At 46.8% G+C, this 19,720-nt stretch overlaps 1 protein-coding gene across 1 annotated transcript in view; it reads right to left on the bottom strand.

Annotated features, from left to right (window-relative positions):
- Positions 1 to 9,765, bottom strand: part of LOC127592662 (potassium voltage-gated channel subfamily KQT member 4-like) — an 81,783-nt gene extending 72,018 nt beyond the window's left edge. The window contains exon 1 of the mRNA XM_052053600.1: positions 9,174 to 9,765. Coding sequence (XP_051909560.1) covers positions 9,174 to 9,765 — 592 coding nt within the window. The remainder of the gene's footprint in view (positions 1 to 9,173) is intronic.
- Between the last annotated feature and the right edge of the window lie 9,955 nt (positions 9,766 to 19,720).

The raw sequence follows: 19,720 nt of genomic DNA, 5'->3' as shown, positions 1-19,720 counted from the left end.
CTTACGGCCGTTTTTTTTTTTTTTTCGGCTAACCGCCCCCTGAACCTGGCAGGGTGGCGGGCGGACCTTTTGCTCCAGGCGGGGGACATAGAGACAAATCCGGGGCCCACACAGACACTCTCACGCACGCAACAAACACACACACAACAAACTACCTGGACATGCGACATTTGCACACAACAGATTACAAGAAGACAGACATCCTTCAGATGCAACCACCACACACCACACTGGGTACACAAACATTGCACAAACATAAACACTAGACAATACAACATAACATGGAAATGCAGACTACATCCCAAAACACCACCACGAACAACAACACCTCGTAGGACACCAACAGGCAGCAGAGCACAAACAGACCAAAACAACACACTCGCCTCACCAACACTACCCTCAAAGGCAACACGGACAGACAACTCCAACAGAGATACAACAAACACGAGACCACCCCCCCAAACCTGGACCTGCAATAGCTGCAATAGAATCATCACACGCAGACAAACCTCACTCAGATGCAACTCAACACACCCACACTGGATACACAGACATTGCTCCGGCATCACCACCCGCCAATACACAAACACGTGGACATGCAGAACACACACGCAAACAACAAACACCCCAACACCACAACCCCCGAACAACCCACAAAGAACAACACCCACCAACAAAAACAACAAACACACACTGACCATACTACAAATAAACATCAACGGCATCCAAAACAAGAAAACAGAACTAGAAGAACTCGCCTCACAACAGCACGCAGACATCATCACCATACAAGAAACCAAACTAGAAAAACAACACAACACACCTCGTCTCACCAACTACACCAGCATTAGGAAAGACAGAGAACACAAGGGAGGAGGAGGACTGCTCACATACATTCACAAATCAGTCACATTCACTCCCATGAACATCCCCAACAACATTAACACCAACACTACAGAAATTCAAACCGTAAAGATTCACATAACCAACCACAAAAGACTACACATATGCAACATGTATATACCCCCCAGAGATACCACGCCACAGAAGACACAGACATCACCAACACCTTCCAATACATAAACTCGCTGAACAACACCATTCTAACCGCAGACATCAACGCTCACTCAACACAATGGCACTCTCCCTACGACGACCACAGAGGCACCCTCATTGCAGACATACTACAGAACTCCCAACAAATCACTCTAAACGCAAACACACCTACCAGAAAACCTACAAACATCAACCAACAACCAACATCACCGGACATCACAACAGCCAGCAACAGCATCACAAACAGAACAACATGGACCACAATACACGCACTCAGTTCAGACCACCTTCCTATCAAAATCACACACAACACGCGTGCTCCTTTCCGCCTACAACAACACCTTCAAACTTACACAAATTACAGGAAAGCAGACTGGGAAGGATACACCTCTGAAATAGAATCAGCACTGGAGAACTTAACCATACCTGACAACATCCACACAGCCAACACCATGCTCACAAACCTCATACTTACAGCAGACAAACACCACATACCCCACGGAAAAATAAAAAGCAAATCACTTCTCCTACAACAACACATCAGAACACTCATCAGCCAAAGAAACGACATCAGACAACAAAACCACCAAGACCCACGCATCACAGACCTAAACAAAGAAATAGACAAACAAATCCAAAAACACAAACAAGACCTATGGAAAGAACACTTAACGGATGCATGGAACCACAGACACAAACAATACATACTCTGGAACACAGTAACAAGACTATCTAACAAAGAACAAAAAGCACCAGAAAACACCACAATACAGTTCGGACAACACACGGCAATATCCAACAAACAGAAAGCACGAGCATTCAACAAACAATTCACCAACATAATACAACACAAAACCAACAGAACATACAGACAACTACAACGCAAAATACGAAAACTCAACACCACGCCCATAACCATCACAGAACAACAAGTCAAACAAGCACTACAACGCTCCAAAAACAACAACTCCACAGGCCCAGACAACATAAACATCAGACATCTGAAACACCTAGGCCCCAAAGCAATAACACTACTCACACACACTTACAACACATCACTCAACACCAACACCATCCCCGCAATATGGAAGACTGCAAAAATAATCCCAATACCAAAACCCAACAAAAACCACGCACTCGGCCCATCCTACAGACCAATAGCACTACTCAGCCCAATAGCCAAAACAATGGAAAAGGTAATACTACCCTTCATTACCAACAACACTCAACTACCCTCTCACCAACACGGCTTCCGAAAACAACACTCCACAACCACAGCACTACACCACATACACAACATCATAGCCACAGGTTTCAATCAACAAAAACCACCACAACGAACAGTTGCCATAGCCCTAGACATGTCCAAAGCCTTTGACACGGTAAACCTACACACACTCACAAACAAACTCAACAACACTAACACCCCAAACATCATCATCAAATACATCTTCAACTACATAAGGGGACGCAGACAATACACTCAATACCGGGGGGAAACATCAGAACACAGAAACACGAAAACGGGGGTACCACAGGGGGGAGTACTTTCACCAACACTATTCAACATATACATGGCAGACTTACCACAACCACCTCCAAATGTACACACAGTTACATATGCAGACGACATCACCATTCTATCCACACATGTCAAACCACAACAGGCACAACAACAAGTACAAAAATATCTCCACAACATATACAACTGGACAAAACAGAACCAACTCACACTCAACGCAGACAAAACCACCACCACTCTGTTCACACCGGATCCGGCAGAATACAGCAACAGACTCACTTTACAAATAGATAACACCACCCTACCCACAGTCCGCAAACCCAAAATACTGGGATTAACATGGGACCCCAAACTCACCTTCTCAAAACACACACAACACACTCCAACCCGCGCCAAGCAATCAAACAAAATACTTAAAGCCTTAACAACCACTCACTGGGGAAAATCCAAAGAAACTATACTCACCACATACAAAGCAACCACACTCACACGCCTCGAATACGCAAACACTATATGGTCACCAACACTATCGGACACAAACAAGACAAAACTCCAGACCACACAGAACACAGCACTCAGAATAGCAACAGGATGCACACAAGACACAAACATACAACACTTGCATGAGGAAACAAAAACTCTCCCACTGAACATCCATCTAAAACTACACGCATCGCAAATCAGACAAAAAGCCCAACACCCAACCCACCCACTACACCCACTCACTCAACAACCACCACCACCCAGACAAAAGAAACAAACAATCTTCCACAACAACAACTACACACACAACAAAGACACAGCACCACAGGACACCAACAACGACACCATAAAACAGAACATGAAAGACATACACACCCACTTTGTACAAACACACTTGGACACCAGACAACACAACAAAGTAATACATGCACCAGCACCAGAAATAGACCCATCAGAGCAAGACCTACCACACAGAACCAGACAACTCCTAGCACAACTCCGAACCAACAAATCACCAGCCCTCCACTCCTACCTACACAACATTACACCGGACACACACCCAACACCACTCTGTGCGCTATGCGGCACGCAAGTGCACGACACACAACACCTGTTCACCTGCACAAACATACCCACCACACTGACTCCGGAGGACCTCTGGCGAAACCCAAGCGGAGTGGCGGCCCTGCTCGCCCGCTGGGCGGCGGAGGGGGGTCTGGGGATCCGGGAGACGGAGTGAGGGCCCGGTCCCCCAATGTCGGGGCACGGGTGGGGTCGACAACAACAACAACATCAACCTGCTGTAAATAATACCTCCATTCATGATTGTAGAAACCCCAGAACGGTAAACATGTGATTATTTTATTTTAAAATATAAGAAGCCTATGTTTTGCAATTGTGCTCATTTTCATTGTATTGCACGACAAATATAATAGATGAGCCGGTTTGGGGACATCATCAACCAAGCTGCTGCTCCAATTGCAATGCGATACATTGTCCTGCTCTCCTAAATTCGCATCTAAACCACAAATTATAACATCCTAACTGATTTAGCAACAACTGAAAATTCACATCATTATTTAGTGAGTTGCATAACTGTTGCATTATATGGTGCCCTATTCATTTTATTTAGTATAGCATACATATATAAAAGTGGAAAGATACTGCAGAGCTGTGCCATTACTCTTTATCTCTGTGTACATAATAAATAAACATCACCTACAGATACATTGGTAAAAATTGCTTGATTCCTTCTGTATACTGTAGATATTACGCAAATGGCGGTAAATAATTGTGAAAGCTCAGAATCAGGTTTTAAAGGGTTAATTCTTTGCTGGGTGGAGCTCTTATCATGGAGCCAATAGGAGGTGTCCTCGGGTGGTGTCCGTCCCTCATTCAGCTCGGGTCCTCCACCAGAGGCCAGGAAGCCCGAGGGCCCCGCGCAGTACCCCCGCCGCTCCCAGCACCGCACACCTCCGGACCGAGATGTCCGACGCTGGTCCCGGGATCTGTCGCAACCACCCATCCAGTCCGGGGGTCACTGCCCCGAGCGCCCCGACCACCACAGGCACGACCGCCACCCCCACCCCCCAGGCCCTCCCCAGCCCCTCCCCGAGCCCCTGGTACCCCCCGAGCCCCCCATGCTCCCCCCTCCCGATGCCTCCACCACCTGGGACTGCCACATCCACCACAACGGCCCTCCTCCGCCCCCCATCCACGACCACGACATCTGGCTGGCTCGCCACCACCATCCCGCCAGTCTGGATCCGGAAGTCCCACAGGATCCCCGCTCCGCCACCCTCCACCACCCTCGGAGGTGCCCCCCACTCCGACCCCGGGGCCCCCAGTCCACACTCCGCACAGATGCCTCGGCAGACCACGCCAGCCACCTGGCCATGGCGCTCCACGCAGGCCCCCCCTGCCAGCATCCCACACCCCGCAGCCACGTGCCGGATCGTCCCAGGCGCCTCCCCGCACAACCCACACCCCGGGTCCTGTCCGGCGCGGCACATCCGGGCCTCGACGGCTCCGGCGCCCAAGGCCCGCTCCTGAGCAGCCAGGATGAGCGCCCCTGCGCTGTCCCCCAGGCCAGTCCCCTCCAGCCACCGATAGGACTTCTTGAGATCAGCCACCTCAGCCACGGTCCGGTGGCACATCCCGCGTAGGGGCCCGCCCCACCACGATGGTCCCCCCCCAGCGCCCGTCCCTCCGCTCCCCACTTGGGGCAAAAAATGAGCACATAACACCATCCAGTGTGGGTCCTTGGGCAAGAGCCTTCACGCTAATGCGTACCTCATACAATGATGAGAGACAATAAACTGAATGACATGCCAGCTCAGACGTCGCCCGGCCAAACAAGGTCTGCGTCAGGTGCTGGGGAACCAGAGCACCTTGATGAAAAATGGAGCAGAGATGGGCAAGATGCAATAACATGGCTCTGTTGGAATGCTACTACTCAAGCAAGCCTAGTCAGAGAGGTTACATGGAGAGAATGTGGGCTAAATGGTTACTTCGAAACCCACAGTCACGGGTGGCCACGAAACAACTCGTAACTCAGTGTTCCAACATCCACAAACGGCAACTGCTGTCACAACTTGAGATTGATGAGGTACAACGCAGGTTCCATGGTGAGGGGCCCCAGGCTGCCAGATCAGAGGAGGAGTTCATACCAGAGTGAATGCAGATGATGAGATTGGGAGGCCAGCCCCAATGAATGAAATGCTGAGCGAGGCAGCAACTGACCTGAAAGCTAAGATCATGGCAAGAATGAAAGCTGGGAAACCTAGAATCCGATTACAACGGCTATGTGAAGTACCACCTGAAAGTCTCTTGGAAAGTGTGAATGCAGCACTGAGGGCGATCCTTACCGTAACGATCACGGAAATGAACTGATATACGCTTCAGCATCAGTGATCCTTGAGATGCTTGGCTATAAGAGCAACCATGGAAGCCATGAGATACATTACCGACCATGGAAAAGACGGTTGGAGGCTAAGATCAAGGCGGCTCGGAAAGATGTGAGTCAATTGACTGAGGTCCAGAGAGGTGTGATGAAAAGGCCGATCCTGAGAGGTACATCCAGATGACCATATATGAAGCACTCGAAACAAAGGCTCCAAGCCTTGTCCAGCCGCCTAAAGCGGTACACGAAAGAGAATGAGGCCAGACGAATAAACAGGCTGTTTGCAACACAACCTGCGAAAGTGTACGCTCAGTGGCAGGGTCCTAACAACAGAGCTGATCCACCAAGACTGGAAACTGAAAGGTACTGGAGAGGCAGATGGGAGAAGGAGGTTGCACATAACAGCAGTGCACAATGGCTGGTCACCCAAAGAGAGGAGCACAGACACCTCCCTGAACAGAACCCAATTACCATAACAGTGGCAGACATAAAGGAAATAGTCTCAAATATGAAGAACTGGACAGCACCAGGCCCGGACATGATCCACACTTACTGGCTAAAGAGACTCACAGCACTCCATGAGCGCCCAGCAGCACAAATGAACCAGCTGCCTAGGGATGGGACTCACTCAGGATGGCTAACCGAAGGGCGAACGATCCTTATCATGAAAGATCCCTCAAAGGGTGCAGTCGCATCCAACTATCGGCCAATAACCTGTCCCTCCACAATTTTGGAAGCTCATGTTGCGGCTAAGATAAGTGCACACATGGATCAATACATGAGCGAAGCACGGAAGGGCATTGGTAGAGATACCAGGGGAGCCAAACATCAGCTCCTGGTTGACAGAACAGTCGCACAAGACTGCAGGTCCCGATGTACCAACCTGTGCACAGCCTGGATTGATTAAAAGAAAGCCTATGACTCGATGCCACATACATGGATCACTGAATGCTTGGATGTGTATAAGGTGAACAGGACCCTAAGAGCCTTCGTTGCGAACTTGATGAGGATGTGGAAAACCACACTTGAAGCCAATGGCAAGCCACTTACCCAAGTGTCCATCAAATGTGGCATATACCAAGGTGATGCACTCTCCCCACTGCTGTCCTGCATAGGACTGAACCCCCTAAGCCAAGTAATCACCAAGACAGGCCATGGATACCGCCTCAGAAATGGAGCTACGATCAGTCACCTCCTCTACAAGGATGACATGTAGCTGTTTGCTAAGAGCGAAAGGGACATAGACTCCCTGATCCACACAATCAAGATCTACAGCAGCGACATTGGGATGTCATTCGTGCTGGAGAAATGTAGTCGGATGGTGACTAAGAGAGGAAGGGTAGTCCGCACTGAAGGGGTCTCACTCCCTGAAGGAACAATAGCAGACATTGAGGACAGCTACAAGTACCTCGGTATACCACAAGCCAATGGCAACCTCAAACTGGCAACAAGGAAAGCGGCTACGGCCAAATACCTCCAGCGAGTGAGGCAAGTCCTAAGAAGCCAGCTCAATGGCAAGAATAAGACCCGGGCAATAAACAGCTATGCCCTTTCCAGTGATCAGATACCCTGCAGGAAAAATAAGGTGGCCAAAGGAAGAGATTCAGACCACGGATGTTAAGACCCGAAAGCTCGTTACCATGCATGGAGGGTTCCATACCAAATCCAGCACCCTGAGACTGTACACAAGCCGAAAGGAAGGAGGCCGGGGACTAGTGAGTGTGAGAGCCACTGTCCAGGATGAAACATCCAAGCTCCACAAATACATCAAGGAGAAGGCACCAACGGATGATGTACTCAGAGAATGTCTCAGACAATGGGGAACAGAAGATGAGGTGCTGGAAGAGGGACCATCATGGGAGGACAAGCCCCTACACGGGATGTACCACCGGACAATAACTGCCGTGGCCAATCTCAAGAAGTCCTATCAGAGTTCTAGAGAGGGCTGGCCTGAAGGACAGCACAGAGGCACTCATCCTGGCTGCTCAGGAGCAGGCCCTGAGCACCAGAGCCATCGAGGCCTAGATATACCACACCAGCCAAGACCCAAGGTGTAGGTTGTGCAAAGAGGCACCTGAGACGATCTAACACATAACTGCAGGGTGTAAGGTGCTGGCAGGGAAAGCCTATATGGAACGCCATAACCAGGTGGCTGGCATAGTCTACCGAAACATCTGTGCGGAGTATGGACTGGACACCCCAAGGTCAAAATGGGAAACACCTCCGAAGGTGGTGGAGAATGACAGAGCGAAGATCCTATGGGACTTCCAGATCCAGACTGACAAGATGGTAATGGCGAACCAACCAGATATCCTGATGATAGATAAAGGGCAGAGGAAAGCCGTTGTAGTGGATGTAGCGGTCCCAAGTGCTGGAAACATCAGAAAGAAGGAACACGAGAAACTCGAGAAATCCCAAGGGCTCAGAGAGGAGCTGGAGAGAGCCTGGAAGGTAAAGGGGACAGTCGTGCCTGTGGTGGTCGGAGCACTCGGGGCAGTGACCCCCAAACTAGATGATGAGTGGTTGCAACAGATCCCGGGAACAACATCGGACATCAGTCCAGAAATGTGCAGTGCTGGGAACGGCAAGGATACTGCGCAGAACCCTCAAGCTTCCTGGCCTCTGGTAGAGGACCCCAGCTGAATGAGGGATGGACACCACCTGAGGGGTGAGACGAGGATTTTTTTTATAGATATACAGTAGATATATAGATGTACATTTTTCCCTGCAAGAAAAATTGAAAAGCCATTTAAAAAGATCTTATTGTATTTAGGAGACAGACACAGCACTCCATTAGCTTCTATAAATCATGCCACTTCCTTTACACAACGTCATCTTACTCTGAGTATTGCACGGAGGCATCTCTTCATTTAGTTTAACAAGTTAAGCAGCACTTGTGATCGGCCCAAGTTACAGCTGCGCGATGTGAAAGCAATTTCTGCTTCCGGTGGACTGTGACAGAACCAGAAATGTTGTCCTCACAGAAACTGTGATGTACTGTTCGGTCAATAGCAAGTACAAAATGTTAGCCCCCTGATTTGGATAAAAACAAGTGAGATTTTCTACATAATTCATATTCCACAAAGGTAAAATTCATCTGAATACCATGTTTAGACCAGTGTATGTGCATAGAATGTATGATTGTAAAGGCATTGAAAATAAAAAAAGACTTCTCGATGGACTGAATCTGTTTCTCCACTTTGACCACACGTCCCATCATGCTCAGCTCATCCAGAGACTCCAGTTCCGGCGGCGTCTTCTCGCCCTTTTCTGGTCGTGCCTTCTTATCGGCCTGGACGGCGCCTCGCCCGATGATCTGGTCCACCCGCATCTGCAGGCTCTTGATACGGCCCAGCATGTCCAGGTGTCCCGCCGAGTACTGCTCGATGACGTCCTTCACGTCGTACGGACGCAGCGTCTCCTTGAACTTCCTCTTGGCTACCAGGAACTTCAAAATCCTGACGGCTCGTATGAGCGTCTTGACGGCGGGAATGACCTCGTCCATGGCAATGTTGCAGTAGCCTCTGTCGTCCACGCTGTCCTCTCCCAGACCCTCCACGTCAACGGGAGGCCTGGCTTTGAGCCGCAGCGAGGTCCGAACGCGAGTGCGGTCATTGAAGCTCCAGCTCTTCTGCACCTTCCCGGGGCTGGCCGCCTCAGGGACGTTCTCCTGGTTGGGCGAGTGCCTCACGGCCAGGCCGGGCGCCTGGGGCGATGCCTTGTTCCGGATCACCTGCGCCGAGCGGGAGTTGTTCATCCGGATCCTGTCCCGGAAGCCCAGTTTACTGCTGTCCCCCGACATATAGGGGGCGCTGTAAAAAGACTCCTCCAAACTCCTTGGCTTACTCGCAGTTGGAGGGTTCCCCCCGAATGGGGGGACAAATCAAGGAACCAATCCCTGCACCCCGAACGGGGTGCCCTTACGGCCGTTTTTTTTCGGCTAACCGCCCCCTGAACCTGGCAGGGTGGCGGGCGGACCTTTTGCTCCAGGCGGGGGACATAGAGACAAATCCGGGGCCCACACAGACACTCTCACGCACGCAACAAACACACACACAACAAACTACCTGGACATGCGACATTTGCACACAACAGATTACAAGAAGACAGACATCCTTCAGATGCAACCACCACACACCACACTGGGTACACAAACATTGCACAAACATAAACACTAGACAATACAACATAACATGGAAATGCAGACTACATCCCAAAACACCACCACGAACAACAACACCTCGTAGAACACCAACAGGCAGCAGAGCACAAACAGACCAAAACAACACACTCGCCTCACCAACACTACCCTCAAACGCAACACGGACAGACAACTCCAACAGAGACACAACAAACACAAGACCACCCCCCCAAACCTGGACCTGCAATAGCTGCAATAGAATCATCACACGCAGACAAACCTCACTCAGATGCAACTCAACACACCCACACTGGATACACAGACATTGCTCCGGCATCACCACCCGCCAATACACGAACACGTGGACATGCAGAACACACACGCAAACAACAAACACCCCAACACCACAACCCCCGAACAACCCACAAAGAACAACACCCACCAAGAAAAACAACAAACACACACTGACCATACTACAAATAAACATCAACGGCATCCAAAACAAGAAAACAGAACTAGAAGAACTCGCCTTACAACAGCACGCAGACATCATCACCATACAAGAAACCAAACTAGAAAAACAACACAACACACCTCGTCTCACCAACTACACCAGCATTAGGAAAGACAGAGAACACAAGGGAGGAGGAGGACTGCTCACATACATTCACAAATCAGTCACATTCACTCCCATGAACATCCCCAACAACATCAACACCAACACTACAGAAATTCAAACCGTAAAGATTCACATAACCAACCACAAAAGACTACACATATGCAACATGTATATACCCCCCAGAGATACCACCCGACCAGACCACGCCACAGAAGACACAGACATCACCAACACCTTCCAATACATAAACTGGCTGAACAACACCATTCTAACCGCAGACATCAACGCTCACTCAACACAATGGCACTCTCCCTACGACGACCACAGAGGCACCCACATTGCAGACATACTACAAAACTCCCAACAAATCACTCTAAACACAAACACACCCACCAGAAAACCTACAAACATCAACCAACAACCAACATCACCGGACATCACAACAGCCAGCAACAGCATCACAAACAGAACAACATGGACCACAATACACGCACTCAGTTCAGACCACCTTCCTATCAAAATCACACACAACACGCGTGCTCCTTTCCGCCTACAACAACACCTTCAAACTTACACAAATTACAGGAAAGCAGACTGGGAAGGATACACCTCTGAAATAGAATCAGCACTGGAGAACATAACCATACCTGACAACATCCACACAGCCAACACCATGCTCACAAACCTCATACTTACAGCAGACAAACACCACATACCCCACGGAAAAATAAAAAGCAAATCACTTCTCCTACCACAACACATCAGAACACTCATCAGCCAAAGAAACGACATCAGACAACAAAACCACCAAGACCCACGCATCACAGACCTAAACAAAGAAATAGACACACAAATCCAAAAACACAAACAAGAGCTATGGAAAGAACACTTAACGGATGCATGGAACCACAGACACAAACAACACATACTCTGGAACACAGTAACAAGACTATCAAACAAAGAACAAAAAGCACCAGAAAACACCACAATACAGTTCGGACAACACACGGCAATATCCAACAAACAGAAAGCACGAGCATTCAACAAACAATTCACCAACATAATACAACACAAAACCAACAGAACATACAGACAACTACAACGCAAAATACGAAAACTCAACACCACGCCCATAACCATCACAGAACAACAAGTCAAACAAGCACTACAACGCTCCAAAAGCAACAACTCCACAGGCCCAGACAACATAAACATCAGACATCTGAAACACCTAGGCCCCAAAGCAATAACACTACTCACACACACTTACAACACATCACTCAACACCAACACCATCCCCGCAATATGGAAGACTGCAAAAATAATCCCAATACCAAAACCCAACAAAAACCACGCACTCGGCCCATCTTACAGACCAATAGCACTACTCAGCCCAATAGCCAAAACAATGGAAAAGGTAATACTACCCTTCATTACCAACAACACTCAACTACCCTCTCACCAACACGGCTTCTGAAAACAACACTCCACAACCACAGCACTACACCACATACACAACATCATAGCCACAGGTTTCAATCAACAAAAACCACCACAACGAACAGTTGCCATAGCCCTAGACATGTCCAAAGCCTTTGACACGGTAAACCTACACACACTCACAAACAAATTCAACAACACTAACACCCCAAACATCATCATCAAATACATCTTCAACTACATAAGGGGACGCAGACAATCCACTCAATACCGGGGGGAAACATCAGAACATAGAAACACGAAAACGGGGGTACCACAGGGGGGAGTACTTTCACCAACACTATTCAACATATACATGGCAGACTTACCACAACCACCTCCAAATGTACACACAGTTACATATGCAGACGACATCACCATTCTATCCACACATGTCAAACCACAACAGGCACAACAACAAGTACAAAAATATCTCCACGACATATACAACTGGACAAAACAGAACCAACTCACACTCAACGCAGACAAAACCACCACCACTCTGTTCACACCGGATCCGGCAGAATACAGCAACAGGCTCACTTTACAAATAGATAACACCACCCTACCCACAGTCCGCGAACCCAAAATACTGGGATTAACAAGGGACCCCAAACTCACCTTCTCAAAACACACACAACACACTCTAACCCGCGCCAAGCAATCAAACAAAATACTTAAAGCCTTAACAACCACTCACTGGGGAAAATCCAAAGAAACTATACTCACCACATACAAAGCAACCACACTCACACGCCTCGAATACGCAAACACTATATGGTCACCAACACTATCGGACACAAACAAGACAAAACTCCAGACCACACAGAACACCGCACTCAGAATAGCAACAGGATGCACACAAGACACAAACATACAACACTTGCATGAGGAAACAAAAACTCTCCCACTGAACACCCATCTAAAACTACACGCATCGCAAATCAGACAAAAAGCCCAACACCCAACCCACCCACTACACCCACTCACTCAACAACCACCACCACCCAGACAAAAGAAACAAACAATCTTCCACAACAACAACTACACACACAACAAAGACACAGTACCACAGGACACCAACAACGACACCATAAAACAGAACATGAAAGACATACACACCCACTTTGTACAAACACACTTGGACACCAGACAACACAACAAAGTAATACATGCACCAGCACCAGAAATAGACCCATCAGAGCAAGACCTACCACACAGAACCAGACAACTCCTAGCACAACTCCGAACCAACAAATCACCAGCCCTCCACTCCTACCTACACAACATTACACCGGACACACACCCAACACCACTCTGTGCGCTATGCGGCACGCAAGTGCACGACACACAACACCTGTTCACCTGCACAAACATACCCACCACACTGACTCCGGAGGACCTCTGGCGAAACCCAAGCGGAGTGGCGGCCCTGCTCGCCCGCTGGGCGGCGGAGGGGGGTCTGGGGATCCGGGAGACGGAGTGAGGGCCCGGTCCCCCAATGTCGGGGCACGGGTGGGGTCGACAACAACAACAACAACAACAACATAAAAAAAGACTCCCCCTTTAAATATTCCTGCTGCATAATATATCTCCTTTCCTTTCGTAAAGGATGGTCAGAACCTTTCCTAAGCATTATTAAAATTTAGACGATCTTTGCTCCAGGTGCTACCGGCTCATCTCACTCGGTTAGGATAGGAAAGGAAAGTTCCTATGCCAAAATGATAATCCAAAAAGGGCCCCTGTTGGTGGATAATCAGGCCATGGGAGGTGTGAGTAAATTGTGAGGGGGTGTTGGCTGGAGCTAGAAATAATTTTGGTGTCTTGTCCCTGCAGTAGGTTCATTAAAAGAGCAACCAGTGTTTTCACCACCATGGTCGGATCTTACTCTGGAGGGTAACCCATACAGGCAGGTGGCTTGGACAAAATATTTCAACACTGTCAAAGCTGTGTTGTCTGTGCTCCAGTTGAAGGTACGTTATTAGCCTGGAATTCCCATCAATGCCGGCATGTGTCACAAACACCCACCTGTAAAACAAACATGAAAAGAATAATGATTAAATACAAGAAAACAATCAAGTTTCATATCTTGTTTGAAATATCATCTCGGTAGAGAAGGTATTGCTGTGCACTTAAGACTACATGGGGGCAATTTGGAGTTTGTGTAACTTGGATATACAAATGATAAAATTCAATTTAATCTGTGCTGTCCATACAATATGGCTTTCTAATGCTCCCACGAGTACAAATATAAGATGATCCCTTATTACCGAATGAGACGCATATGCCCATCTATGTGCCATAAACTATTGGGGAATGGCACATAGTATGTTCTTCTAGCCACAGTCTGGCTCCATCTCTGGGCTGCAGCAGCTGGCTCAATACGGTTGAGGATTTCTCGAACTCTTTTTCTTTGTACTACAATACCATCAGCACGCAGGTATGCCCTCATCATCTGCAACAGGTTCATAAAACAACACAATAAAGAAAGTACACTTTCACAATGAATATAATGATATATACATGAAGGGACAAGAGTATGTAGCAGAACACTTGCTTCCGAGCCTGATCTGGGAAATTGGCTGTGCAATCTTCTGACATGCTCTTCCAGGTCAACATCATGAATGGGAGTAAATCTATTTCTGGCTGAAATCTGAAAAAACTTCATTTTTTTAATGCAGGTATGAAGAGGAACAACACAACATCTCAGTGATGGCTCTCACTGTAAAGCCCTGAGTGGGGAGCAGTTCAATTTGATCACTTGTAATGTCAAGTGCTGGTCTTCCTCGTCTACCTAAAGTATGGAAATAAAAGGATTAAGGAATTCAAGCAAACGAATCACTACGTGTTTTTTATATACTGTATACAGTACAGGCATATAGACACAGATGTACATAAAAGTATATGCAGCTTCAAAACCACGAACAGCTATTTTCTCTAACCATTTTACTCAAGAAAAAAATAATTCAAACTTATAATTGAATAACTAAAAGATCACTAGTTATTGCTTAAAAGTGTACAGCCATCGTGTTACTTAATAGTCTACTGATTTGCAGGAAAACCACTGGTATAAAACGACGTTTGACAGGGTGATAGAAGGTAAGTCACAGCAAGTCGTCAGTAAAACCCGTGTGTAGTTCGAATAAAAATACATACGAAAAACCAATGACAAAAAATGGTAGCCATTTTACCTGTGTGCAAACGATGTGCCACATGGGAACAAACACGTCCACCATTAGGAGTGGGTCCCGCAATGATGACAGATCGGAGATCTATTGGACTTTGAATCAAACTTTGAATAGTATCAGCGCTAAACTGGTCACTAACTCTTCTTAAATTAGCAATTGAAATGTTTATCGCGCGTGCTTCACTTTCACCGGCAGACCCTTGATGACAGGCACTCTCTATTGCCCTGCACCTTCGCCGAATACGTCTCAGGACACTGTCCGCCATTGTTGTTTTAAAAAACTAAGTGGGCACAGAATTTCCAAAATCATGAGCCCTGACTGGTGGGATGACACTATTTTGAAACGTACAGCCAATAGGATACCGTTACATGTTTTCGTAATCATCCTTATTTGCATTTAATGCAAGTACAGTGTAATGTCACTAGCACTACAAGTGGGCACATTTATGGCCTTACATGTTCACTAGTAAGCGTCAAAATCATCTTACCAGTGAACTAGTGGGCACATTTATGGCCTTAAATGTTCAGTAGTAAGTGTCAAAATAATCTTATTAGTGAACTAGTGGGCGTTTTGCGGCTTACATGTTCACTAGTAAGCGTCAAAATGACCTTACTAGTGAACTAGTGAGCGTTTTGTGGCTTACATGTTCACTAGTAAGCGTCAAAATGACCTTACTAGTAAACTAGTGAGCGTTTTGTGGCTTACATGTTCACTAGTAAGCGTCAAAATGATCTTACTAGTGAACTATTGGGCGTTTTGTGGCTTACATGTTCACTAGTAAGCCTCAAAATGATCTTACTAGTGAACTAGTAGGCGATGTGTGGCTTACATGTCAACTAGTAAGCCTCAAAATGAACTTACTAGTGAACTAGTGGGCACATTTATGGCCTTACATGTTCACTAGTAAGCGTCAAAATGATCTTACTAGTGAACTAGTGGGCGTTTTGTGGCTTACATGTTCACTAGTAAGTGTCAAAATGACCTTACTAGTGAACTAGTGGGCGTTTTGTGGCTTACATGTTCACTAGTAAGCGTCAAAATGATCTTACTAGTGAACGAGTGAGCGTTTTGTGGCTGACATGTTCATAAATAAGTGTCAAAATGATCTTACTAGGGAACTAGTGGGCGTTTTGTGGCTTACATGTTCACTAGTAAGCGTCAAAATTACCTTACTAGTGAACCAGTGAGCGTTTTGTGGCTTACATGTTCACTAGTAAGCGTCAAAATGACCTTACTAGTGAACTAGTGAGCGTTTTGTGGCTTACATGTTCACTAGTAAGCGTCAAAATGATCTTACTAGTGAACTAGTGGGCGTTCTGTGGCTTACATGTTCACTAGAAGCCTCAAAATTATCTTACTAGTGAACTAGCGGGCGTTTTGTGGCTTACATGTCAACTAGTAAGCCTCAAAATGATCTTACTAGTGAACTAGTGGGCACATTTATGGCCTTACATGTTCACTAGTAAGCGTCAAAATGACCTTACTAGTGAACTAGTGGGCAATATGGAATAAATACTCAAAGGGCTTGCCAGGCAAGCCCATTGAGTATTTAAAGGGTTCAAAGGGCTTGCCTGGCAAGCCCTTTGAGTATTTATTCATCCGTGATGGTATTGTAGACCAATGAGAGCACGTCCGACAGACACGTGGACTTCGGGCAGCCAATCATGATGCATTTCGAGCCAAGCCCCAACAAAAACGGAGGAGAAAACTTTCAGACGCTTTGAAAGCTTTTGGGGTACATATTACTCTTGTTGTTACACAAAATTTTGTTTTACGATTATTTTAGGCGGTAACGTTATGGTGTAAATGTCAAATACGTGGTCAATTTATCAAGATGAAGCCTGCTTAAAAATTTGCTCCAACAATTTTGGAGATGTGTCTGACTTTGACAGCAATGGCGGCAGTTCAATGCTGACAGTCGCAGTCGGGTGCAGATTTATTTCGGCAGGACTTTCTAAAATCATTCGTTTGCTCTGACAGTTCTCTGTCTGACAGTCACATTTTGTCTTATTACTCACAAGCTAATTGACATTTAAAAAAAGAGTTAATGTTTGGAACACGATTTTGCTCTTACTGTTTGCTGCCTTAGTTCGTTTGAAATATTCGCTTCCTGCATTACATGAAGTACATTTTTTAATATTCACAAGACTGTAACTGTGCATTATAAATAATGTCACATTTGCACTATGTTTTACTGGATCTACAACTAAACTAGGTCCTCGTTTCTGGGAGAGTCCACAGCACCTCCTGTATCACAACCATTCTGCCGGCACACCTTCAGCAGCACGATGTTTCTAACGGGAGCTGGAGGGTGATCAGCTTCATTGAAGAACAGGAGGAGGAGAGGCACAACGTTTGTCATTTGTGATATGTTTTTAGACTTTTCTCCTAACTAAAAAAACTATGTTTTGTTAATTTCTTGATATAGTTCTTGTATTTAAATATTTTAACAATCAAATATTTTTCAACTGTGTTTTAGATATGAATTGTATGAAATAAATCAGTGAAGCCCCATTCAAATTCTACTCTATCTAATCTGCTCGATCACACTGCTGTCAACCTGCTGTACCTCCAAACTCCTTGGCTTACTCGCAGTTGGAGGGTTCCCCCCGAACGGGGGGACAAATCAAGGAACCAATCCCTGCACCCCGAACGGGGTGCCCTTACGGCCGTTTTTTTTTTTTCGGCTAACCGCCCCCTGAACCTGGCAGGGTGGCGGGCGGACCTTTTGCTCCAGGCGGGGGACATAGAGACAAATCCGGGGCCCACACAGACACTCTCACGCACGCAACAAACACACACACAACAAACTACCTGGACATGCGACATTTGCACACAACAGATTACAAGAAGACAGACATCCTTCAGATGCAACCACCACACACCACACTGGGTACACAAACATTGCACAAACATAAACACTAGACAATACAACATAACATGGAAATGCAGACTACATCCCAAAACACCACCACGAACAACAACACCTCGTAGGACACCAACAGGCAGCAGAGCACAAACAGACCAAAACAACACACTCGCCTCACCAACACTACCCTCAAACGCAACACGGACAGACAACTCCAACAGAGATACAACAAACACAAGACCACCCCCCCAAACCTGGACCTGCAATAGCTGCAATAGAATCATCACACGCAGACAAACCTCACTCGGATGCAACTCAACACACCCACACTGGATACACAGACATTGCTCCGGCATCACCACCCGCCAATACACAAACACGTGGACATGCAGAACACACACGCAAACAACAAACACCCCAACACCACAACCCCCGAACAACCCACAAAGAACAACACCCACCAACACAAACAACAAACACACACTGACCATACTACAAATAAACATCAACGGCATCCAAAACAAGAAAACAGAACTAGAAGAACTCGCCTCACAACAGCACGCAGACATCATCACCATACAAGAAACCAAACTAGAAAAACAACACAACACACCTCGTCTCACCAACTACACCAGCATTAGGAAAGACAGAGAACACAAGGGAGGAGGACTGCTCACATACATTCACAAATCAGTCACATTCACTCCCATGAACATCCCCAACAACATTAACACCAACACTACAGAAATTCAAACCGTAAAGATTCACATAACCAACCACAAAAGACTACACATATGCAACATGTATATACCCCCCAGAGATACCACCCGACCAGACCACGCCACAGAAGACACAGACATCACCAACACCTTCCAATACATAAACTCGCTGAACAACACCATTCTAACCGCAGACATCAACGCTCACTCAACACAATGGCACTCTCCCTACGACGACCACAGAGGCACCCACATTGCAGACATACTACAAAACTCCCAACAAATCACTCTAAACGCAAACACACCCACCAGAAAACCTACAAACATCAACCAACAACCAACATCACCGGACATCACAACAGCCAGCAACAGCATCACAAACAGAACAACATGGACCACAATACACGCACTCAGTTCAGACCACCTTCCTATCAAAATCACACACAACACGCGTGCTCCTTTCCGCCTACAACAACACCTTCAAACTTACACAAATTACAGGAAAGCAGACTGGGAAGGATACACCTCTGAAATAGAATCAGCACTGGAGAACATAACCATACCTGACAACATCCACACAGCCAACACCATGCTCACAAACCTCATACTTACAGCAGACAAACACCACATACCCCACGGAAAAATAAAAAGCAAATCACTTCTCCTACCACAACACATCAGAACACTCATCAGCCAAAGAAACGACATCAGACAACAAAACCACCAAGACCCACGCATCACA

Source organism: Hippocampus zosterae, chromosome 19 (genome assembly GCF_025434085.1).
Source record: "Hippocampus zosterae strain Florida chromosome 19, ASM2543408v3, whole genome shotgun sequence".
Classification (NCBI taxonomy): Eukaryota; Metazoa; Chordata; class Actinopteri; order Syngnathiformes; family Syngnathidae; genus Hippocampus; species Hippocampus zosterae.
The sequence above is the reverse complement of the archived record's forward strand: the minus strand, read 5'-3'. Positions and strand labels throughout refer to the sequence as shown.